At 44.7% G+C, this 24,790-nt stretch overlaps 1 protein-coding gene across 1 annotated transcript in view; it reads left to right on the top strand.

Moving 5' to 3' along the window:
- Positions 1–24,790, top strand: part of Iqgap2 (IQ motif containing GTPase activating protein 2) — a 347,567-nt gene that overhangs the window by 205,847 nt on the left and 116,930 nt on the right. Inside the window, exons 9-12 of the mRNA XM_012952223.2 lie at positions 386–473; positions 6,096–6,259; positions 11,554–11,714; positions 23,385–23,509. Of these exons, the coding sequence (XP_012807677.2) occupies positions 386–473; positions 6,096–6,259; positions 11,554–11,714; positions 23,385–23,509 (538 nt within the window). The remainder of the gene's footprint in view (positions 1–385; positions 474–6,095; positions 6,260–11,553; positions 11,715–23,384; positions 23,510–24,790) is intronic.

Below are 24,790 nucleotides of genomic sequence, written 5' to 3'. Positions count from 1 at the left end.
TGACTTTGAATATGTGCCTCGAACAGAGTCTACTCTGATCTATGCATATTCATTATTTGAGTTCTTGAACATTGAAACCATGAAATTTCCAGCATCTAACTGTTTTTCATCTATAAAAATGCCAACACAGAGTGATCTAACCTAAGGTTTTCCATATTAGACCCGTAGCCTGTTCAAAGAGGCCCTGGGTCTGTTGTTCATCTGTACAGTCATTGCTGGGTGTGCCCCCCCCCCAATGCCCTGCCCTCCACAAATGCTTATACTGAGTTCAAATGAAAACAAGCAAGGTGTTTTTTTTATTGCTGTTTGCATTCTTATGTTTAAGTTTCATGCTTTGGCAGTACTGGGTTGAAGCTCAGCACTCAGTAAAAACTTTGTTTTGCAGAATAGCTGCATTTCAGAGGAAGAGAGAGACGTCTATGAGGAACTGCTGACACAAGCAGAAATCCAAGGCAATATCAACACCGTCAACAGTAAGTAGTGGGCTCTGTGAAGGGAATAGAGACTTCTAGAAGCTGCAAACTTCCTTTGCCAGAATCTCAACAAAGATTCTCTAGTGGCCTACCGGGATGGCTTAGCGGTTAAGGCGTTTGCCTACAAAGCCAAAAGACCCAGGCTCAATTCCCCAGGACCCACATTAGCCAGATGCACAAGGATGCGCACGTGGCTGGAGTTTGTTTGCACTGACTGGAGGCCCTGAGGCGCCCATTCTCTATGTCTCTCTCTCCCTCTTTCTCTGTCAAATAAGTAAATAATAAAATATTTTTTTTAATTCTGTAGTTGTACACATGCAAAACGGCCTTATGTAATGAAAAACCTAGTAAATGTCAATATTGCTGTAATCCCGCTACAGTACACCCGACAGTTTTGCCCTCAATATGTCCCCTGTGGTAAGCTTTCCTCTGGTCCACACAAAGTATATCAAAGTGTCCTGACACTGATTCAGTTCTGCCTTCATCTCTATCATAGCTAGAACACACTTCACTTTGAATCTGTCTCCTGTAGGGCTGGTATTGAATATTATCTAATAGCAAAAGATTATTGCTTATCAATATGATTAGTTGCCCTTGATTATGTGATGGTGTGCTTGGGAATTGTAAAAGATAGTGTTGGTTCTTCTGCTTTTTATTTCTTCCTCATCGTTAGTCCACAGTTATCAGGAATAGTTTCCTTATAGTTTTTGTAACATTATTGTCAATAAATGAGACTGTCAACAGGCCAGATGAAGTCATCTAACAACAGATTCAGGTCCCATGTCCCTGAGCCTGTATGAAGTCACATAATTCAATTCAGCTTCATTCCTTACTCAGTTATGACTGTAAAGAACATAAAACTCTGTATGTTAAAAACAATAGCCAGGAGTGGTGGCGCACACCTTTAATCCCAGCACTCGGGAGGTAGAAGTAGAAGGATCACTTTGTGTTTCGAGGCTACCCTGAGAATACATAGTGAATTCCAGGTCAGCCTGGGCTACAGTGAGACCCTACCTGAAAAAATACAAAAAAAAAAAAAAATAGGTAGGGCAAAATAAAATTTAATTTGACTTAAAGCATTAGAAGAGACAGTAAGAAATTCTTTTTTTTTTTTAACTTATTTTTTTGAGGTAGGGTCTCACTCTAGTCCAGGCTGACCTGAAATTCACTAAGTAGTCTCAGGCTGGCCTCGAAACTGAAAGCGATCTTCCTACCTCTGCTGGGTGCTAGGATTAAAGGTTTGTACCACCACACCCAGCAAAGCAATAAGAAGTTCTATTTGACATTTATTTAACCTAGATCAATCTAAATAACCCATATATTTTTTTAAAAAAGTTAATATAACCAGGCATGGTGCCTCACCTTTAATCCCAGCACTTGGGAAGCAGAGGTAGGAGGATCGCCATGAGTTCAAGGCCACCCTGAGACTACACAGTGAATTCCAGGTCAGCTTATAACAAGACCCTACCTTGAAAAACAAACAGACAAACAAACAAAAAGTTAATACATTTAAAACACTAGGTTCATTGAATGAAGCACATGAACTCTCTACTAAATATAATCTTGGAGTTTCAGTAATTAATCACAACAGTCCTGAACCTTGCTCTCTATGTAACGTCCTGAGTGAGGTTGGGGCAGTTCCTTATTGCTTTGAACCGTTTCAAAGAAATGCATGCCTACAGGTCTTGCTTGGACACCTGCCCTGCGTTGTTGGGGAAACGTGTCTTGAGCAGTTTCAAGAGGAATCAAAGAAACCAGAACAGGTTAATGTGAAGGTCTAACAGCTAACATCTGAATGAATTTGAGAACTTTTTCTTGAATTCGTGAAACACCTAAGATCTTGCTCACTCACTGGTGACACTTTAAGTCAACACGTTACAGTTTGGGGGTGGGTGCATGTTCATCTTTCTTTCTTCCTGTGGGATCTTGAACATGTTGATAATGATACATGAAGTATGATATCAGTTTCTCTTTCTGTTCTCTGTGAAGGATAATTTCTTTCTTTCTTTTATTTTGTTTATTTGACAGAGGAAGAGGGGAAGAGAGAGACAGAGAGAATGGGCACACCAGAGCCTCCAGCCACTGCAAACCAACTCCAGACTCGTGTGCCCCCTTGTGCATCTGGCTAACGTGGGTCCTAGGGAATCAAACCAGGGTCCTTTGGCTTTGTAGGCAAACACTTTAACTGCTAAGCTATCCCTCCAGCCCTTATTTATTTGAAAGATAAACAGAGAAAGAGAATGGGCACACCAGGGCCTCCAGCCATTGCAAACTACAGACGCATGCACCACTTGTGCATCTAGCTTAGGTGGGTCCTGAGGAATCGAACCTGGGTCCTTAGGTTTGCAGGAGAGTATCTCCCCAGCCCCAAGGCTGAGGATTTCATTATGCTTGACAGGAGTGAATCACAGGAAGGACTAATGCTGCCAGTAAGACAACATCTGAGATCCATAAACTTAGAGAGGAAATGGTTCCATAGCAGTCTCTCATCTTTCACTTTTGAAATGTTTACAACCACTAACGCAGCCTCCTTGTTTATGTTAAACAAATTGTCTTATAAATAAATGTTTGAATACTGAGTGACCTAATTTCCTGACCATGAATTTATGCCAAATTGACTATATACTGTACTTTCCGCTTTTAAGTAAGAGGCACTGAATGTCTTGAACTGACAGCTTCACCCGCTGAAGTTGCGGAGGCTACTGACATGTTTAGTGGTTTCTGAAGTTTTTGATCTCTTCCCTGTGGAAAAGTTGTGATCAGTAGAACTGAAAGCATTTTGGCCAGTGACATGCAGGCAAGTGTGCTCTGTAAAACCCCACAGGTCAAGAATATAGGCTTTTGGGCTGGAGAGATGGCTTAGCGGTTAAGCGTTTGCCTGTGAAGCCTAAGGACCTCGGTTCGAGGCTCGGTTCCCCCAGGTCCCACGTTAGCCAGATGCACAAGGGGGCGCACGCGTCTGGAGTTCATTTGCAGAGGCTGGAAGCCCTAGCGCCCATTCTCTCTCTCTCCCTCTATCTGTCTTTCTCTCTGTGTCTGTCGCTCTCAAATAAATAAATAAAAAATTTAAAAAAAAAAAGAAGATAGGCTTTGACAGGCTCCTCCCAACCACGTAGGTTAGTGTAATAAAATTCCAATGCTTTTACATTCCCAGCAGCCACTGCAAGGACTTAGTGGCAGCCCTGGTGACTGTGTCAGCTGCTGTGTCCTGAGAGACGTCAGCTTTGTTCGAACTGTCATCATTCACCGTTGGGCTTCTCTTGTTTCCATGGCACGATCTATTTTGTTAAGATAAGGACAACGAACTTTGTTAAATGCAGGGTATAAAACATGTCTAAGAGGGTTAAGGAGATAACCCATTCAGTAAAGTGCTTTGTAAGCCTAAGCTTACCTGATTGTGAACCCAGAATACACATTTAAAAAATAAATAAATAAAATAAATAAATAAATAAATAAAAGCTGGGTATTTGGCATATACTTATAATTCCAGTGCTGGGGAAATAGACACAATTGGATCCCTGGAGCTCGATGACCAGTCAGTCTATCCTACTGAGTGAGATCTAGGCCAGTGAAAGACCCGGTCTCCAAAAACTTAAGGTGGGCACTGGAGAGATGGCTTAGCATTTAAGGCACTTGCCTGCAGAGCCTAAGGATGCAGGTTTGATTCCCCAGTACTCACAAAAGCCAGATGCACAAAGTGACGCATGCATCCGGAGTTTGTTTGTAGTGGCTGGAGGCTCTGCTGTGCCCACTATCTCTCTTTTCTCTATCGGCCCTCCCTCTCGCAAATAAATAAAATATTTTTTTAAAGGTGGACAGAGCCTGAAGAATAAAATCCAATATTGTCTTCTCCTTATACGTATACATGTGCACGTGTACACTTACACACAGGTCACAAGGACACACAAGAGTCACTAAGAAGAAACTTTTTGGTATATGCATGATCTCTTTAAGTGTGTGGGGCACACCTGTGCTCCGATGTGCTTACGGAGGTCCGAGGATCACTGGTGTGAGTCCTTGCCTTTCACTTTGTTTGAGGCAGGGTCACTCTTTCTTTTCTTGTTCTCTACTTCATTTGCCAGGCTCCCTGGCCCCCAAGCTTCTGGAAAATTCTTCCATCTCTGTCTTCATTTGAGAATACAAACACTCTTCTTAGCTTCCAGCTCTTTTTGTTTGTTTGTTTGTTTGCTTGTTTGTTTTTTGAGGCAGGGTCTCACTCTAGCCCTGGCTGGTGGCCTCAAACTCACAGCGATCCTCCTGCCTCTGCCTCCCGAGTGCTGGGATTAAAGGTGTGCGCCACCATACCCGTCTAGCCTCCAGCTGTTTAATCTGAGTTCTGGAGATTCAAACTCACATTCTCATGCCTGTGCAGCAAGCACTTTCCCCACTGAGCCATCGCCCCACCCCGAAACTTCTTTTGAAAATGGAAGCTGCTGTATAAGCATTTTAAGGATGCGATTGTCTGGTAGTGTTTAGTAGCCAGTTGCACAGAACTACATAATCAAGTGCTCAGCGGTGAAGCAAGAGTTGACTCGAGTCATCCCAGGTGCACTGACAGACTTTTGGGGTATCTTCAGCAGAACACCAGTCACCACACTCATGAGCCGTTGGGTCTGGAGTTCTGTCATTGGTCAAGCAAATTCTCTGGATAAAAAGCAAAGTTCAAGCTTTAAGCATCCTTCACACTCAGTGTCAGGGCTTGGGTGGGTGGGTGGGGAACAACCTGAAGGGTGCTACTAGGCATCTTTTCTGCTATTGGATAAAGTCTCAGTAGATGCTTCAAGGGAAGTACCTTGAGAAAATAACCTGTCGCCTTGTCAAAGAGGGCTCTGGTCATGTTAGACAGCTAGACTCGTGCAGGCTGAGCTCTGGGAAGCTGTGGATCTGTTGCTGGAGGTACCCGGATGCTTTCCTTAGACTCCATGTCTTGGTGGCTCTGTCTGGTTGGTTTCTGTCTGGGGACAGCTCATCTTTCGTTCCTCTAGTTTGGTTAGCAGTTCGCGTGCTGTGCTTTGGACACTGCCGAATCTACCATTCCACGCACCGTGCACTTGGTCTCGGAAGTCCTTCGTAACCTCAGTGTTGCACGTGGTAAATACTGGAGGTGAGGGCTCGGTGGCACAGTGGTTAGTTCAGCGGGCACAGGCTTGTTGGCAGGACGCAGCATCAGGGCAGGCCTTGCCCCTGGCCCTCGTGTAACTTAAAGTCTCCTAGCCCACAAGAGACAGCAGAGCACAAGATACTAGAACTAATATATCCCAGTGTGAATAGCAGTGGGGAGTCACAAGACAGAGAAAGAATCCTCAGGACTGAAGCAGTTTGAAGGTGAACTGAGACCACAGCCGGACCTGAAAGAAAGGCTTTTCAAAGTAGGGACATTGTGCTAGGCAGGAATGTTTGGGTAACTCAAGCTCCATTGCTGCTGCGGTTCTCTGAGAGCCTGACCCTGGGGATCTGGCTGATGTACACCACCAACCTGACGTCGACTCCACCTGCATCTCTCTGCAGCTCTTGGAAAGGGGGCTGCTTAGATTGGAACCCTTTGCGGGGATGGCTGGCTGGGTAGGGCAACAGGGGGAAAGAAAGCAAAAATTCTGACCAAGTATGAACCCTCACCCCCAGGGCTGGCTGCGGTGGACCACATCAATGCTGTCCTCCAGCAAGGCGACCCTGCCAACACACTGCTTGCCCTGAAGAAACCAGAGGCCCAGCTGCCCGCCGTCTATCCCTTCGCTGCTGCTATGTATCAGAACGAACTCTACAACCTCCAGAAGCAGAACGCCATGGTGAGATGAAGCTCTGTGCACATCCATTCCTGTCCCAGCAAGGGGAGGCCACTGAGGGAAGGAGAAATGGAGTGGGTCATAGAGCCCCAGCCTCACTGGCCCACCCGGGTCAATCCCAAGGTTTCCTGCCTTTTTACCTCTTGGTTCTGTGCTGATGGCATAGTGAAGAAAGTCAGAGAGGACACCAGAAAGCAAGCTGTTTTTTATTCTTCTGTGTGAGTTTGTTTTTAAGATTTTATTTATTTATTTGAGAGAGAGAGAGGGAGGGAGAGAGAGAATGGATGCACCAGGGCCTCCAGTTGATGAACTCCAGATGCATGTGCCACCTTGTGCAGCTGCCTTACTTGGGACCTGGGGAATCAAACCTGGGTCCCTTGGCTTTGCAGCCAAGTGCCTTAACCCCTAAGCTATTGCTCTAGTCCTTATGAGGTGTTTTTTAAAAATAATTTTGGATAATTTTTAAACACTGAAATAATTTTTGTTAAACTATTTATTCATTTATGAGAGAGAAAACGGGCATGCCAGGGCCCCCAGCCACTGCAAACAAACTCCAAATACATGGTCCACCTTTTGCATTTGGCTTTACAATAGGTACTGGGGAATCGAACCCAGTCCTTAGGCTTTGCAGGCAAGTGCCTTAACTGCTGAGCCATCTCTCCAGCCTGAAATATTTTTAAATATGTAAGTTTTGTTGTAGAAAAGGTGAGTTCTAAATCAGTGTTTCTAGAAATCTGCAACTAAGAACACTTTCACCACGCCTTGGACTTTTCTGCATGCATGCTCCTTAATATGATGAACGTATTAAGCAGTATTTTTTTTTTAATTTTTTTTTTATTTATTTATTTGAGAGTGACAGACACAGAGAGAAAGACAGATAGAGGGAGAGAGAGAGAGTGGGCGCGCCAGGGCTTCCAGCCTCTGTAAACGAACTCCAGACGCGTGCGCCCCCTTGTGCATCTGGCTAACGTGGGACCTGGGGAACTGAGCCTCGAACCGGGGTCCTTAGGCTTCACAGGCAAGCGCTTAACCGCTAAGCCATCTCTCCAGCCCTAAACAGTATTTTTTATACGTAAACACAGTGTGCACGTGCGTATTCAAACCTCCATGAGCCACATGGGAGCAAAAAGAAAGTACTAGAAACAGTCAAGAATTTCATGTGTGCTACTGCTTCAGGGCTGGGGGAGGATTATTTAATAAATGGAAGTGTTTAACTGTTGTTGCTCAGAAAATGCTAATGCACCAGGCCTATTATCTCTGCAAATAAATCTCTAGAAAAATGTTAATGTTTTGTCTGATTTGCATGAAGCTATGCTCAATTTGCAGCACTGCCAAAATAACAATAACAATAATAATAATAATAAACTTAAACGTAAAAGTAACTCAAGAAGCAAAGTTCTAAGAAACCATAGAAGAATACTGACTGGTTCTTCAAAATATCAAAACCAGGAGCTGGAGGGGCTTAGTGGTTAAGGTGCTTGCCTGTGGAGCCTAAGGACCAAGGTTTGATTCCCCAGAACCCACATAAGCCAGATGCACGTGGTGGCGCATGCATTGGGAGTTTGTGTGCAGTGGCTGTAGTCCCTGCCATGCCCATTATCTCTCTGTGTCTCAAATAAATAAATATTAAAAAAAATATCAAAATCAGCTGGATATGGTGGCACATACCTTTAATCTCAGCACTCCGGAGGCTGAAGTAAGAGGATTGCTGTGAATTTGAGGCCAGCCTGGGACTACATAGTAAATTCCAGGTCAGCCTAGGCTTGAACAATACTCTTCCTCAAAACAGATAAACAAGACACAAAAAATTCATATATATATATATATATTTTTTTTTTTCAAAATCAAACTTGCCTACTAAACAATGGCGAGAGGCCAAGAATATGAAATAAGTAGACAACTCACAAAACAACTAATATATGAGCAACAAACACATGAAAAAATGTTCAGACTCAATTGGAAGTCCATAATTATAAATATCCAATGTTTAGTTAGGCATGGTGGCGCACCCTTTAATCCCAGCACTCACTCGGGAGGCAGAGGTAGGAGGATCACTGTGAGTTCAAGGCCACTTAGAAACTACACAGTGAATTCTAGGTCAGCCTAGGCTAGAGGGAGACCTTGCCCTGAAAAACCAAAAATAAATAAATAAACTTATTTAATAAATTAAATAATTATTTAATAACATGTATTATTAACTTTATTTATTTGGTTTGGTGGGCTTTTTTGGTTTTTTTGAGGTAGGTTCTCACTGTAGCCCAGGCTGACCTGGAATTCACTATGTAGTCTCAGGGTGGCCTCAAACACTTGGCAATCCTACTACCTCTGCCCACTGATTATTTTTTTTATTTTTATTTATTTATTTATTTGACAGAGAAAGAGGGAGAGATAATGGGTACACCAGGGCCTCCAGCCACTGCAAACGAACTCCAAACACATACACCCCTTGTGCATCTGGCTAACGTGGGTCCTGGGGAATTGAACCTGGGTCCTTTGGCTTTGCAGGCAAACACCTTAACCGCTAAGCCATCCCTCTAGCCCTATTTTGGTTTTTTGAGGTAGGGTCCTACTCTAGCCTACGCTGACCTAGAATTCACTATGTAGTCTCAGTGTGGCCTCAAACTCATGGTGATCCTCCTACCTCAGACTCCTGAGTGCTGGGATTAAAGGCATGTGCCACCATGCCCGGCTCCAATTTAGGGTTTTGTTTGTTTGTTTGTTTTTAAATTGGGTTGGAATAGATATGAGGCAGCCAGCATCTCCTGAAGAGCTGGTGGGGGTACTGTTCAACCAACCTCCTGGAGGGTAGTATTCCTCAGAGACTCGTGAGCCTGACCGTGGCATTCTAGAAAATGAACCTAAAGGCCATGAATCAAGATGCTTTAGCCATGGTGTATTTCATAGTATGTTCATAACATTGAGAGAAAGAAGAAACTACACGTTTAATTAATAGCAAATTGTTTAATCTGTAGTACTTCCCTGTACTAGAAATACTGTGTAAACAATAAAGCTAATTGTACTTAAAAAAAAAAAAAATTACACTGGGGCGACGGCTCAGGTATTGGTGCTTGACTAACAGACATGAGGACCTGAGTCCAGTCCCCACACCCACCTCAAATGCTGGGCTTGGTGTGTGTCTGTAAGCCCAGCTCTGGGGAGGTAGAAAAGGTGGAACTGGGGCTCACTAGCCATCCTGTCTGTCTAGTTGGTGGACTCCAGGCCAAGGAGAAATCCTGTCTCAAGGAACCGTAAAGAGTATTCCTGGTGATGACGCCCAAAGCTGTCCTCTGGCCTCTGTCTGCACACACAGATAACCAAGCATGCGTAGGCATACGCATACAGCTATGCACACAGGCACATGTACACATGTATTTTTAAAGAAGTGTTCATGGAGCTGGGGAGATTTTTCAGTGGTTAAATGCACTCGCTTGCAAAGCATTCTGGCCTAGGTTTGATTCCCTAGTACCCATATAAAGCCAGATGCACAAAGTAGCACTTTTGTCTGGAGTCCTTTTGCTACAGCAAGAGGCCCTGGCATGCCCAGAATAGCTAGCTAACGCTCTCACTCTCTCTTAAACAAATAATAAATAAAAAAAGAAGAATGTTCGGAAAATAAATGCTCACACTAAATGGAAAAAACAAAACTTGAAGCCAAGATCTATTATATTATATATTGCATTACAAAGAATCTAAAGAGTCAGTTAAAATAATAAAACTTCTGTAAGTGTATATATAGATTAAAATTTTAAAAAGAGGGCTACAGAGGTGGTTTAATGGTTAAGGAATTTTCCTTCAAAGCCAAAGACTCCCGGTTCAATTCTCCAGGACCCACGTAAGCCAGATGCACAAGAGGGCGCATGCATCTGGAGTATCTTTGCAGGCGCTGGAGGCCCTGGCGTGCCCATTCTCTTCCTCCCCTCCCCCTTCTCTGCCTCTTTCTCTCTCTCAAATAAATAAAATATATTTAAATTTTTTTTAAAAAATTAACAAGATATAGCTTAAAGCACTTGGCTTATAGAATTTGTGTTCTTATTCTTGCCTATCTCCACATTTTCTACACAGAAACACACTATTTTATGACAAAATAAAATGGGTTATGTCCTTCCCCTGTACTTCGGCTCTCATTGTTTCGTGTGGCCTTGTAGATTTGAAGCCCAAACGTTGCAGCCACAGCTCTAGCTCAGCTACTGGTCCCCAGTGAGCCAGAGTCAATCCATGTAGTAGCCCCCTTTTCTCCACTTTTCCTTGTCCATTTTGCCATAACCTACTTTGGATGTTTGTGAAAAGGTCACCAGGATCTGGAGAGGAGCAGATTTAACAATGGTTCCACCTCTTTATTGTAATCTTGTAGTCTTGTGCCCTCACTAAGTGGTAAACTTCTTAATGTAAGATACGTGGAGAAAGTTCACTTAATTGCACGTTCCCTGTGGCAAGCACCTTTCCCCGTCTGCTCTGAAAGGTAAAATTATGCCTTGTTACTCTGCAATCAGCTTGCTTTAAGATTTCTACAGGTAATCCAAAAGTTACAATAGTGCATTTTAATATTATATGTACATGGAGCCTGTGATATCTTAAATGTGAAGATATATGTCATCTTTTTTTTGTAATTCATTTTCACACTCATTCTTATTTTCCTTCAGTATAATGAAAGAACTACCCCTTTTAAAGTTGACCAAAATGATAAAAAGAATTAACTTGAAGAATATTTAAGTGCTGAGCCCTCTCCCCAGCCCCGATCCATTTTTTTAAGTAAGCCAAATAAAATAGATTTCTCAAATTATTTAAACCATGCAAACGATTTGCCTTAGATTCCATCACATAGCTAAACGTTATGGTGCCCAATTTGTAAAAGTGTAACTTCAACTAGATTTTCTGGGATTCAAATCATCTTTCTTAATTTAAAGATCTTAATCTCTTTTCTGGGTCTGTACCTTTTAGGTGAAGTTTTTTCCCTCTTAGGCCCTAAACTTAGTTATTAACTAAGCTGAGATCCTTACAGGGACCTCTCCGCCAGTTTTTGTCTAATCTTTGGCTTAATGATCAGGTTAGGCAGAGCCTGTCAGGCAGCCAATGCGGCTGGAAGTAGGTATCAACGATGAAAACACACATATTTGTGACATCGTAAGTGTTGGTTATAAGTCACGCAGTCCCCCAAGTGATAATCTTAGGAAACCTAGAAGCCATTTACGGGGCTTTCGTTAGAGCCAGTGAGGTGCAGATGGGCTTGTTTGCAGTGTGTCGCATAATATGCCGTGCGTGATCCGGGGAGCTCACCTTGCCTGTGCGTCTCCCATCAGAACTACCTGGCCCACGAGGAACTCCTGATTGCCGTGGAAATGTTGTCTGCTGTTGCTTTGCTCAACCAGGCTCTGGAGAGCCACGACCTCGTGTCTGTGCAGAATCAACTGAGAAACCCCGCAATCGGCTTCAACAATCTGGACGAAGCGCATGTGGAACGGTAAGGAGCATGTTCCAGAGCTTTCTTCAATGCTGAGATGCGTGTCTGGCAGATCTCACGCATCAGGGATCTCTTTCTTGGTGCAAAGACCCAATACCATGCTCGTATTACTAGAGAGCTAGTCTACTGTGTTTTAGAGGTCCTTCTACTTAGAGACCTTCTTTTACAATATTCCTTTGCAGAGTGACAAAAAGAATGTGGAAATGATCATGTGGCAGCTAATGATGGACTGTTATTTAGGAAAGATTACTTAGTGGGCTATAAACAGAAGAACTGTTGGAAAGATACCTTCCTTTGGGCTTCTTTTAGAGTGGACATTAATAATAAACTAGTCCGTTCTTTTATTCCACTGGCAAGCAAACTGAATCTGAAACTGTGGATCCACTGAGCCTCAAACCTTAGTGATTGCTGATCTGAGGGGACGCGGGAGAGCACTGTGGCTCATGAGAGTGCATAACAACCTCAGTTCAGTATTTTTTTTTCCCCAGTTAATATAATTACCATTATATGATATGTAACACTGTAATGGATCTAGAGAGATTAAAGGGTCAGAATTAGAGGTTTAATTTTTCTTCTTTCAGGTATTGGGGCCTGAACGCATAGTTTCATGTTTGCTAAGCATGCCCTTTTTCCCTGAGCTTCATTCCCAAATAAGAGATTAACTAAGACGAAAGCTAAGACCAGTAAACTGTGAATCCTTGTGACCACCAGGGGGAGATGCCTGCACAGCCCTAGACCAAAAAGAAAAAAGAAAAAAAAAAAACACTGAGTAGTGATTCTGGGAGGGGATCAATAAGCAGGCTGGTTAAGTAGCTTGGATCAGGTACAATTGAACAGGAAAATCTAAGAGACTTATTAGATTTTTGAGTAAAAGGTGTTGGGACTGGTTGAAAATGACCAAAACTTAGTGGACAAGGCAGTCAATATTTTTAATATTTTATTTTTTATGTATTTACTTATTTGCCAGAGAAAGAAGGAGGGAGGGAAGGAGAAAAAGAGAGAGAGAGAAAATGAATGAGTAGCCAGGGCCTCCAGCCATTGTAAACGGACTCCAGACGCGTGCGCCCCCTTGTGCATCTGGCTAACGTGGGTCCTGGGAATCAAACCTGGGCTCTTTGGGTTTGCAAGCAAATGCCTTAACTGCTAAGCCATCCCTCCAGCCCAAGGTAGTCAATTTTAATGCCCTCACTCTACTTGAATGCAGCCATCTGGATTGTATAACTCCCCAGACTTTGTTTCCAAGGTAACTTACTCCTGTCTCCACTGTTCTTGTTAACGGCACACCCTCTTCTCCAAGCTCAGAGGCTTCCATCTGCTCCTCTGACCCTGGCCAGTGCTCTTGTGCAGAAGGAGCCCGCTCACTGCTGCTAAGTACAGCCAGCCTGTGAATGTGGTGCTCTGCAGTTTCCACTCCAGGGGCCACCCTTGTTCAGCTGTTGTGTCTTCCACTTTGCTGTGGTATCAGCCCCCCACATTGGAGTTCCAACTTCAGGCATCCTCACCCAAGCTTTGGGCTCTCTTGGTGCTAAAGTCCAAAGCAGAGCTGCTCACATCCTTAGGAAGCTTAAAAAAACACCCAGTGAGGGTTGAGGAAATGGCTCAGCAGTTAAGGCGTTTACCTGCAAAGCCTGAGGACCCCGGTTCGATTCTCCAGGACCCATGTAAGTCAGATGCACAAGGGGGTGCATGCATCTGGAGTTCATTTGCAGTGGCTGGAGGCCCTGGTGCACCCATTCTCTCTTTCTCGCTGCCTGTTCCTCTCTCTGTCTCTCTCTCTCTCAAGTAAATAACTAAATATTTTTTAAAAGCACCCAGTGAATCCTGGTGAGGTTATCAAGACTGTTTCGCATCATTAGCATCTCAGACCATTACTGTCTAAGTGACCAGCTTTCCTTTCAACCCAGTCATTCCTTTTTTTTTTTTTTTCCTGGCTTTTGCTTTTTTCAAGGGGGGGAGGGGAGGTGGAGAATTGGTGCGCCAGGGCCTCAGCCCCTGCAATTTAACATCACCTAGTGGGCATGGACGACCTTGTGCTTGCCTCACCTTTGTGCATCTGATTTATGTGGGATCTGGAGAGTTGAACATGGGTCCTTAGGCTTCATAGGCAAGCACCTTAACCCCTAAGCCATCTCTCCAGCACCATGTCATTCATTTTGGTGACCAAGACTACTCTCCTTATTTCCAAATGCTCCTTAAGGAAATGGTCCACTCCATGTAGGAGCCATGTTGCCTTTATTAGCCAAGTTCATAATACTAGAAGAAAGTACCTGAGATAATTAATTTTTAAAAGAGTAGAGGTAACCAGGGCATGGTGGCACATGCATGTAATCCCAGCACCTGGGAGGTAGAAGCAGGAGGATCATGAGTTAAAAGCCATTCTCAACTCCATGATGAGTTTGAGGCCAGCCTGGACTAGCTAAGATTCTGTCTCAAAAAAAAAAAAAAAAAAAAAAAAAAAAACCAGAGGTTGAATTGTGGAATTTCCATGATCAGGTGGCTTTGGGAATCTGGCAGGGCAGTGCCTCCTAGTGGGAGCTTGAGGCAAGAGCAAATGGTCATTCGTGACCTAGGAAGACAAAAGAGAGAAGAAGGCTGAAGTCCCACAATGTCACTCAGGGCCTTCCTCTACTCCTCTTTGCCCAGTGCGGGGCTCCTTCCCGCACAGGTAGTGCCGAGGGAAGGACCAGGCCTGCTGGTTCCTCCCTAGGGGTTGAGGGGATGATGAGCTTCGGACGACTCAGAAACCTCTCCTGACCACCGGAGATAAACCACACTGAGTCGGGAGTCTTTGCAATGCAGGAACAACTCGCTTTATTACTCTGAGCAGTTGCCTATATCATGTTGGGGACGAAGGCGGGGATTTTAGGGTGGGAGAAGAGGTAAGGGCCAATAGTAAACTTTAACTATTGAAATGGTAATTACAATTACCACGAGGAAGTGGCAGGCCAGAAGCCCTTAGGCATCCTGCTGAGTCCTAGCTGGCCAGAGACAGGCCGCCAAACTTCAGCTAGGCTCAGGAAGTTCCACTAGGCAGCGCAGTGGGGACCGGGCCTTTAACACCTGTACCTTGGACGGACACTTATCTAAACTGTAGTGTTCTCTGTGGTCTTCAGCTGGTACCTATCCATACAGAGTTCTGGAGTTCTGTGAGAGAAACACTGTGGATGTGCATGTGTTGGTAATTTGCTTACAGTTTGATTTAAGTGCATGCGGGTTACCTGATTGGCCACTTGGATGAGCCAGTCCTCGCAAGACGCTCCGGGGTCGTCTTTGGTGCAGTTGCTGGCCCTAAGGGAGCTGTAGCTCAGGCTGGCCTGGAGTTCGTGATCCTCCTGCTTCGGCCTGCTGAGGTCAGGGGTGGCAGGTGGGTGTCAGCGTGTCCGGCTTCCATTTGTCTTTCAGTGTCAGCTTCTCATCTTGGGCTTGTGGGAACCCAGCTCTGCAGGTTATTGAGTTTGAAAACTGGTGTTCCAGGGCTGGAGGGACAGCCTAGCAGTTAAGGTGTTTGCCTGCAAAGCTGAAGGACCCAGGTTCAATTCCCCAGGACCCACATTAGCCAGATGCACAAGGGGGGGCATGCATCTTGAGTTCATTTGCAGTGGCTGGAAGCCCTGGCATACCTATTCTCTCTCTCTCTCTCTCTCCCTCCCTCCCTCCCTTCCTTTCTCTGTCAAATGAATAAATTAATCAAATATTTTTTTAAAAACCTGGTGTTCCAGCCAAGGCCACTCTCCTGGTGGTTGTGTTGGCTCTTCCCAGCACAAGGTGCTGGGCAGGCCTCCCTTGGTGAAGCCTTTTCAGTCTCTACCTGTTGGCCATGACTTCTATTACTTGCCGGGCTGTGCTTCCCTACAGAAGAGTCTTGTCTAATATGCCCACAAGTGATAGGTGGGTTAGCCTTGCCTCTGAGGACACAATGTTCTGAGATTAATTACTCTAAAATGGAGCTGTGTTTATAATGTTCTTCTGTTTAACTGCTTTCTGTTCCCGTGCAAATTAGGGGCTGGATCCACAGGCTGAACGTGTTGTTCTGCCCTTAGCTCTAGCTGCATCTCTACTGGCATTGTGCACTTTGGTTGGGCTGGCACCCACACCGTGCATCTCCTGGCCTGTCTGTCCCTGTGCCTGCTGCTTTGGCCACTCAGCACTTAGCACCTTCTCCTAGCGCAGGGTCAGCCCCTTGCCTGCTTTCAAGGATGAGTTCTATGCATCTCGCCACGCCTTGTTCTGGAAACAGAGTGGTTGGAGGAAGGAACGTATGCCTTGGAGCCAAAACGATCTGTTTGACCCTCCCTCGCTGAGTCCTTTGTTCTTCATCTGTAAAGACAGAAAAGTACAAAATGAAGCAACAGAATCTATCTCTGCATCTGTAGGCCTGCTTCGAGGACTCAGGGCTTTGGCCAATGTCTGTCCCAGGAAGGAAAGAATGCCACCAATGAGGACGTCCTTCCACGTCTCCTTGGCCCCCTGACCTCTGCTCTCAGGACCAGTTCTCCTTTCCTGGTCTGTCTTGTGTTCTCTTTTTCGACCCTTTTTGAGTTGTCTCTTCTTCCCCACTGGTATGAATGCTCTTGGAGGCAGCAAATATTCCTTGACTACATAACAAATTTGAGGCTGGCCTAAGCTACACAAGACCTTGTCTCAAAGTAAATGATAAATAAATAAACCAAAAAAGCAGAGATTTATTTTAAGTCATAGTTGTGGATTTTCTGGGCCATGATCCCATGGCTTTGGACCTCTGGGGAGGCAGCGCATCTTGGTGGGAACTTGTGGCAGAACAGTTGACTGGACTCATGAAAGAGGTATCAGAGAAAGTGAGAATGGAGTCCCTCAAACCTACTCAGAAATAGCCACCAAACACCTGAGGAACACCCACCCTAGGCTCCATTCCCCAGAGGTTCTAACACCTTCCAACAGTGCCACTGTAAGACCCCCAAAACGAGGACCCCACGCTCTGCCCGGATATGGCGACACCCCAAATCACTCACGAGAAGCGGTCTTGATGCAAACTGCAAGAGGATTTTATTCCAAGCGCGCTGGGGCCCACAGTCGTACACCGCACAGGGGTAGAGGACTGCAGAGCCCCGAATACAGGAACAGGACAGTTTTTATAGGGTTTCTAACAAAGCCTGTGTATTAGACCAATCATTTTTGTAATATCAGGAGCCCACGGGGTGCGAGCCAGTCAGTTTGTGCCACTCCATAGTTTCTAAGCCAATTAGTTTAATTTGTTCAAGCCCCTTGTGGACCAATCAGTCTCCTATGACCTTGGAGGTCAGCATTTGCGCAGGTCCTTGGGTGGGAGTAGCAGAGTGTGGTATCAGTCTCCTGTGACCTTGGTGGTCTGAGGCAGGCTGCTACGGCTTATGGTGCGGGCTTCTAAGGCTTACGGTGTGGGCTATTAAGGCTTATGGTGCAGGCTATTTACAGAAACCAAATAAGCGGTTCACTTCATTACTCATTTCCCATCCTTGAGGGCTATCTCACGCCCTTTTTACCTAGTTTTATATTAGGAGTGGGCTCTGATATAATGAGAAGAGGGATTCTTCACTTGCTTCCAACAGAGAGTAAAGCCTGGAGTTTGAGGTATGCAGGGGCCCGCTTAAGCTCCCTTTGGAGCGTGATAGTATTTCTGGGCTTCTGAATTCTTGGGCCTTTCACCACCTTGGGTACCAGCCCCTTAACCCAGGAACCATTGGGGTGCACACATCCAAACGGTAGTAACACCGTGGTTTGCCTCTTGGCCCTCCTAGTTTCTCTGCCTGCCCTATATTCCATACGTAGTAAGTGATCAGTAAGTAGCTGAACCTAGCTTGGGTCCCTGTCTGCTCAAGCTCGCCAGGTCTCTTGGCCCAACAGCCTTCCTTGTCTGTCTCTGGCAGAAGACATCATGGAGAAGGAAGATGTAGACCTGGATGGGTAGACTGCAGAATGGTTCTCAAAGTTCATTCCTTTAGTCCTGGACACAGTCTGTCATTTGGAAAAGCCTAGAAAGCTTTGGCGAGTTCCTCCTAAAACTTGTCCCTTTGCCTGGTGGTGTGGCTGTTGTGCATGTTTATGTGTTTAGCCCTAATCTTCCTCATCTTCCTCCTGTAGGGCCATCAGTTAGGCTTAAGTGACTGAACTGCCTAGAAGGCCTTTGTACTTTCTGACAGAATGGTCCCAGTCTAGAAGGCCTTTGTACTTTCTGACAGAATGGTCCCAGTCTGTAAGGGACAATAGTCAGTACAAGTTGACATTTACCTCTGTAATTTTCCTCATGGCTATTTATTATATGCTAGTAGTTTAACAGTTTTCCCCCCCACGTTTGTAACTCTTTTTTTAAAAAATTATTTATTATTTGCAAGCAGAGAGAGAAGACATAGAAAGATAGAACAGGGCGCCAGGGCCACTAGCCTCAGCAAACGAGCTCCAGGTGCACGTGCCACCTGGTGCCATTTTGTGCATGTGGCTCTTCCTGGGCACTGGGGAATCGAAACCAGGTTGTTAGGCTTTGCAGGCAAGCATCTTAACCCACTAAGCTGTCTCTCCAGCCCCCAATGCAATGTTTTTAAAAATAAAAATCAAATGCACAAAATTCTTACTAAAAATATTGAAAGTTTTGCCCGGTGTGGGGGCGCACGCCTTTAATCCCAGCGCTCGGGAGGCAGCGGTAGGAGGATTGCCATGAGTTCGAGGCCACCCTGAGAATACAGAGTGAATTCCAGGTCAGCCTGGGCTAGAGTGAAACCCTACCTTGAGAAACCAAAAAAATACATGTATATTGAAAGTTTTAAGTAAAGAGGGAGACTGGAGCCTAATTTAGGCAACTGGCATTAATGGAAACAAACTCACTAATGATAGCTTCAAAATACACTTGTTTAAAATAGGATCTTTTTTCTTATTAATTAGTTTTGTACTCAGCTAATACTGTCAAGTAGGTACCACTGTTAGGCTCGTCCATGTCCTCCCCTCTCCCCCTGGCCCCTCCTTGTTGAGGTATGTGGGTCATGCATTGTGGAGTGAGCCCACAGTTATGGGCAGGAGAAATGACTCTGCGTATCATGACCCAACATGTGGCTCTGACATGCTTTCTGCCCTCTCTTCCACAAATTTCCCTGAGCCACGTTGGGTTCATTTTGGGTCTGCTTCAGTGATGAGGTGTCGGGGGCCTCTGGGGCTCTGGCTCTCTGATTTGGTAGGAGTTGATTGTTCTCTGTGTCAGAGGTTTGTAACTCTTCATAAGACATAAATACTATACATAAGCCATAGTCAGTTTTAGGCCTATATTTAGTGTAGTGTAAGTGAGAGACAATAAATTGTCACCATTACATCTTACTTTGAATATTTTTTCCCCTCAAGCTGCTTTCTCCCATCTAAGTACCAACCAGGCATAACTCTGCTAAGCTTTCAGGGTCAGGCATGTTCAAGGTGGGATGACCACAGACTCCTCAAGCTACGTTTTATAGAAGATTCTTCAATGACACCTTGAAAAATAAAGAACTTTTTTTTCTGTTTTTTTTAACATTGAGTTTTGGAGATTCTCATATGGATATATTACATTTTGATCAGATGTACCATACATTCACCTCCCTAATTCCCCTCATTCTTATCTTATCACTTACCAGAGCTATGCCAACAAAAGAAAATGACTTCTTGGGGCTAGAGAAATGGCTTAGTGATTAAGGTGTTTGCCTGCAAAGGCAAAGGGCCCAGGTTCAATTCCCCAGGACCCACCTAAGCCAGATGCACAAAGTGGCATGTTGCAAACCAGTTCACAGTGCCGGTAGAAATCACCCAACCAAAAGCAGCTTCTGGGAAAAAAAGAGCTTTATTTTGGCTTACAGGCTCAAGGGGAAGTTCCATGATGGCAGGGGAAAACGATGGCATGAGCAGAGGGTGGACATCACCCCCTGGCCAACACAAGGTGGACAACAGGAGAGTGTACCAAACACTGGCAAGGGGAAACTGGCTATGACACCCATAAGCCCACCCCCAACAATACACTGCCTGTAGGAGGCGTTAATTCTCAAATCTCCATCAGCTGGGAACCTAGCATTCACAACACCTGTGTCTATGGGAGACACCTGAATCAAACCACCACATGACGCAAGCATCTGGAGTTAAATAAATAAATACATTTTTTAAAAGAAAGTGACTTCATTTCCTCAGCAATCTTTAACTGTCATGAGTTCATTAGGGAGGGGAAGGGCTTCAGGCCACTCCCCAGTCTCACAGAATGCCGGATGACCCCGTCACACGCATGTCTTACACAGTAACCGCATCTGCTGTGAGTTTGTGAGTGCACAGGCCTTGTCATGTCTGGATGACGCCAGAGTCCCCCAGCGCTCCTGCCCATCTTCCAGTTCTTCCATTCTCTCTGTCCCATCTTCTGTGATGTTCTCTGAGCCCAGGAGGGAATTGATGTATGTGTCCCATTTAGGGCTGAGGACTCATCAGGCACCCAGGGATGGGTCTTTGCATTGACACCTGCTGCCTCCCCCTCCCCAAAGTAAAGCTTTTCTGACCGACCAGGCGGAAAGCAGAACTGATCTGTGGGTAGAAAGGTGAGTATTGAGGAGGTAGTTGACAACTCATCTGTTGGGCAATACAACAAAAGGTTTCTCCCAGTGGTCTCCATTCTGCCCAGCCGTGGGGTTTTGACCTGGTTGTCAGTACCAGCAAATTCCTTCCCGTGGAGCAGGGCTCCAACCCAGTCAGAGAGCTGTAGTTACCCCATGACGTCTATGCCACTGTTACACCAGAGGGCACATCTTGCCTGGTGGGTCAGTATTGAAGAATACAGGTGACTATTTGAAGAACACTGAGACCACTTGTTGCCACCAGGCAAGTGGGTTTAGACTCATGGTGTTATTTCTTTTTTAAAGCTCTGCTGCTAGTGGTTATGTAGAGCTATTCTGCAGGCAGCCATTACAAATGAGTCTGTATTCCTCCAAGGTTGTTCTTTATTTCCCTGGTATGAAGATGTAAAGGCAACTAAGTTCACAAGTTTCTTAACTTTTGGCTAAATAGTTCATGTTGCCCTGTAACTATAACATTGGATGATATTATTGGGCTTTAAAAATGGTAAAATTGGGCCAGAGAGATGGCTTAGCGGTTAAGGTGCATGCCTGTGAACCCTAAGGACCTAGGTTCGATTCTCTAGGTCCCATGTAAGCCGGATGCACAATGGTGGCACGTGCATCTGGAGTTTGTTTGCAGTGGCTAGAGATCCTGGCGTGCCCATTCTCTCTTTTTCTCTCTCTCTCATAAATAAATAAAAAATAAAATATTTTTATTAAGAAAAAAAGAGTTTCTTAGTAAAAGATCAAAATGGATGTACCCCCTCCCCACCAAAAAAAAAAAAAAAATTCCCTCAATAAGGGAAAATGATTAGATTGATTGAGCAGAGTTGATTATCCAGAAGCTGTGCCCAGTGAGGAGGGTCAGAGGTCAAAATTGAGGCTGGAGTGCCCTGGCAGCGAGTGAAAACACAAGAGAAGATTGTGGGTCACTGCTGTGGAGCCCTTGGGGAAATGTACAGGTGACAAAGGCATCTAGAACACCCTGCATGCCTCATGCACCGCATCCTCAAGAAAACATAGCATGAAGACCTGTGTTACTCAGCCAGGTTTCTGAAAATGCATTATCATTTCATTTGACCCTCAGGGCAGTCCGGCTATATGAAGGTTACATTTTACATAGCTGAGGTTTAGGGAAAACAATAAAGCCGGGTGTGGTAGCACATGATGGTAATCTCAGCTATTGGGAAGCTTTCCGTAGAAGGAAGTTCTAGACCTACCTTGACTACATAGTGAGTTCAAGACTAGCCTGGGTATCTTAGTGAGACACTGGGGTAAAATAAAGATGATTTGTACCTCGGTGGTAGAGTACTTGCCTATCATGCATAACAACCCGGATATAATCCCAGCACTGTGAGGAAGAGAGGGGAGAGGGTGAGAAGAAGAAAGGACAGGGGGAAGAGAAAGAAAAGAAAAAGGTAATTTTACATTGTTGAGAATCTTATTTTGCTGGTTAGTTATGAGACCAGATCTTGAAGACTGTTCATTGAATTGAACTTTTATGTATTTATTACTTATTTGCAAGAAGAGAGAGAGGATGAGAATGAGTGCACCAGGGACTGTAGCTGCTGCAAACGAAATGCAGATACATGTCCCTCCTGCGCATCTGCTTCATGTGGGGGCTGGGCAATCAGACCCATACCATTAGGCTTAAACAAAATATACTTTTAAGAAAAAATAGCAACAGTATTTAAAAAAACAGTTTGATATATGCTGAAAAAGCAGTACAAGACAATTGTTTCTCTGCTCTTTTCCCTTGGGTTTTTTTGTTTGTTTGTTTTAGTTTTTGTTTGTTTTCTTGAGGTAGGATTTCCTCTATCCCAGGCTAACCTGGAACTCACTCTGTAACCTCAGACTGGGCTCAAACTCACAGCGATCCTCCTACCTCAGCCTACTGAGTGCTGGGATTAAAGGCGTGCACTACTACACCCAGCTTCCTATTTTTTTTTATTTTTATTTATTTATTTGAAAGTGACAGAGAGAGAAAGAGGCAGATAAAGAGAGAGAATGGGCGCACCAGGGCTTCCAGCCTCTGCAAACGAACTCCAGACACGTGCGCCCCCTTGTGCATCTGGCTTACGTGGGTCCTGGAGAATCCAGCCTTGAACTGGGGTCCTTAGGCTTCACAGGCAAGCACTTAACCACTAAGCCATCTCTCCAGCCCCTTACTCTTTTTTCTAACCTCATGCCATCGACATTTGGCCCCATATGTCAAGTTTTAAGATATGCAACATAATTTATGCTCACAGATTAGTGCTGTTCTTATCCTCAGAGAAAAAAAATTGGCAGATGGTGATGACTACCGGGTGATTCAGAACTCATCAGAATGCTCAGAATCAGTGACTATTGAGTGTTCAACATCTATGTCACCCCCGGGTGATTCAGAACTCATCAGAATGCTGAGAATAAGTGACTATCGAGTGTTCAACATCTATGTCACCCCCTCCTAGGCTCTGGGACCCATTGCAGAAAAGGGGGCTGAAGGAATGTAACGGCCAGAGGATGGGAAGAAATTTTTTTGAAATGCTGTCTTCCAGCCATGAAGCACCCAGTGCCTTCATGATCTCACGGTGGCTGGAATTGCCTGCACAAGATCCGCACAAGTGTTGGGCCTGTGGAAGGAAGGGAGGAAGACATCAAAACAGAATAGGGGCTAACTGGAAAGGAGAAAGTGTTCAGTAGGAGAAGAAGGAAAAAAGATCCTGTCTCCTTACGTTATACATGCATACATTTCATGTTACATACACGTATGAAAATGGTCAATCAAATTTTAAAAAAGAAGATAGGCAAGGAGCTGGAGAGATGGCTTAGTGGTTAAGGCAATTGCCTACATAACCAAAGGACCCAGGTTTGATTTCCCAGAACCCACATAAGTAAACTAGATGCACAAGATGGCACATGCGCCTGGAGTTTGCTTGCAGTTACTGGAGGCTCTGGTGCACCCATTCTCTCACTTTCTCTCCCTCTCTGCCTCTTTCACTCTTTCTCTTTCAAATATATATATATATATTTGAGAGAGAAAGAAAGAGAGGGGGGAGAGAGAAGATAGGCAATATAAGCAAATAGTGTGAATGTCTGATTGGCGCCATTGCTGTTTTCTCATCCACAGTTATGCAAATGCACTGCTCTCTGTTAAACAAGAAGCCTTATCCCAAGAGCAAGATAACTTAAGCTGGAATGAAATTCAGAGTTGTATCGACATGATCAATGTCCAGATTCAAGAAGAAAATGACCGTAAGTATGGGCCATTTTCCTTCTGTAGCTAAGTGGGAGCATAAGAGGTCTGGATAACTTGTTCTCTAGATTAGTTGCAAAGTATTTTTTAATTAAAATATTTTATTTATTTATTTGAGAGAGAGAGACAGAGGTAGGTAGGGGATGGATGGATGGATGGATGGATGGATGGATGGATGGATGGATGGATGGATGGATAGATAGATAGATAGATAGATAGATAGATAGATAGATAGATAGGAAGGGGTAGAGTTAGGGTGACTGGACCCCTGAAGGTAAAAAAGGCAGGAAAGTTTTTCGTATCTCTTGCCTAGTTCCAAAGAACTGTTTTTCCACAGTCAGGACCCCTCCTGGGAGGGAGGTCTTTCATAGGATTTAAACATTGTGGTTGGTCAAGTTAAGCTAATCTCTTCCTGAGACACACCCTAGTCCTAACCCACCAGCTGGCCCTCTGGTTCACCTGGGCTAAAAAGCTCACCACTCTAAGGTTATAAACACATGTGCAAGGGGAGGGCAGGCTGTCCCTCTCTGATCACTTAGAAACTTCCAGCTGTGGGTGAGTTTTTCCCTCAGCTGTGCCTGGCCCAGTGGGGAGGGGCCCCAGCCCTTCCTCTCTGCCTGGGTTCTTTATCCTCTCCAACTTACCACATGGCACGAGCTCCTTGAACTTTCTTTTCTCTTTTCTATCCACACTTTTTTCCCCAGATCTCTATCTGGCCACATGGACTCCTGAGCTACACGTGGCCTACATGGGCTTTTGGGCTCCACGTGGTGTACTTCTCCCCACTTTGTTTCCCCTTACCTCCCAGCCTTCCCCTTCCCGCAGTTCTTTGTAAAAATCTGAATAAAAAGTGATATTTTCAAAATCATTCTTTTGAGTCTGGAATTGCCAATTCTTTGGTTAGTATGTAGATATGAATTCAGGGCTTGGGGTTCCAGGAAGTGCCCCAGAACCCCAATTTCCCTGTTAGAGATAGATGACAGATAGATAGATAGATAGATAGATAGATAGATAGATAGATAGATGGATGCATGCAGATAGAGAATGAGTATACCACCAGGGCCTCTAGCATTGGGTACTGGGGAATCGAATCTCAATCCTTTGGTTTTGCCAGCAAGGAATGCCTTAACCGCTAAGCCATCTCTCCAGCCCTAGTTACAAGTTTTTGCTCATGGAAGCTTCTAAGAACATAGTCTCTAATTGCATGTGCATATTTCTTACATGTATGCTTTGTGCAAGGTATACACAAAAGTGCATAACTCTGTAAAAAAAAAAAAAAT

The sequence above is a fragment of the Jaculus jaculus genome, chromosome 14 (assembly GCF_020740685.1).
Source record: "Jaculus jaculus isolate mJacJac1 chromosome 14, mJacJac1.mat.Y.cur, whole genome shotgun sequence".
Classification (NCBI taxonomy): domain Eukaryota; kingdom Metazoa; phylum Chordata; class Mammalia; order Rodentia; family Dipodidae; genus Jaculus; species Jaculus jaculus.
The sequence above is the reverse complement of the archived record's forward strand: the minus strand, read 5'-3'. Positions and strand labels throughout refer to the sequence as shown.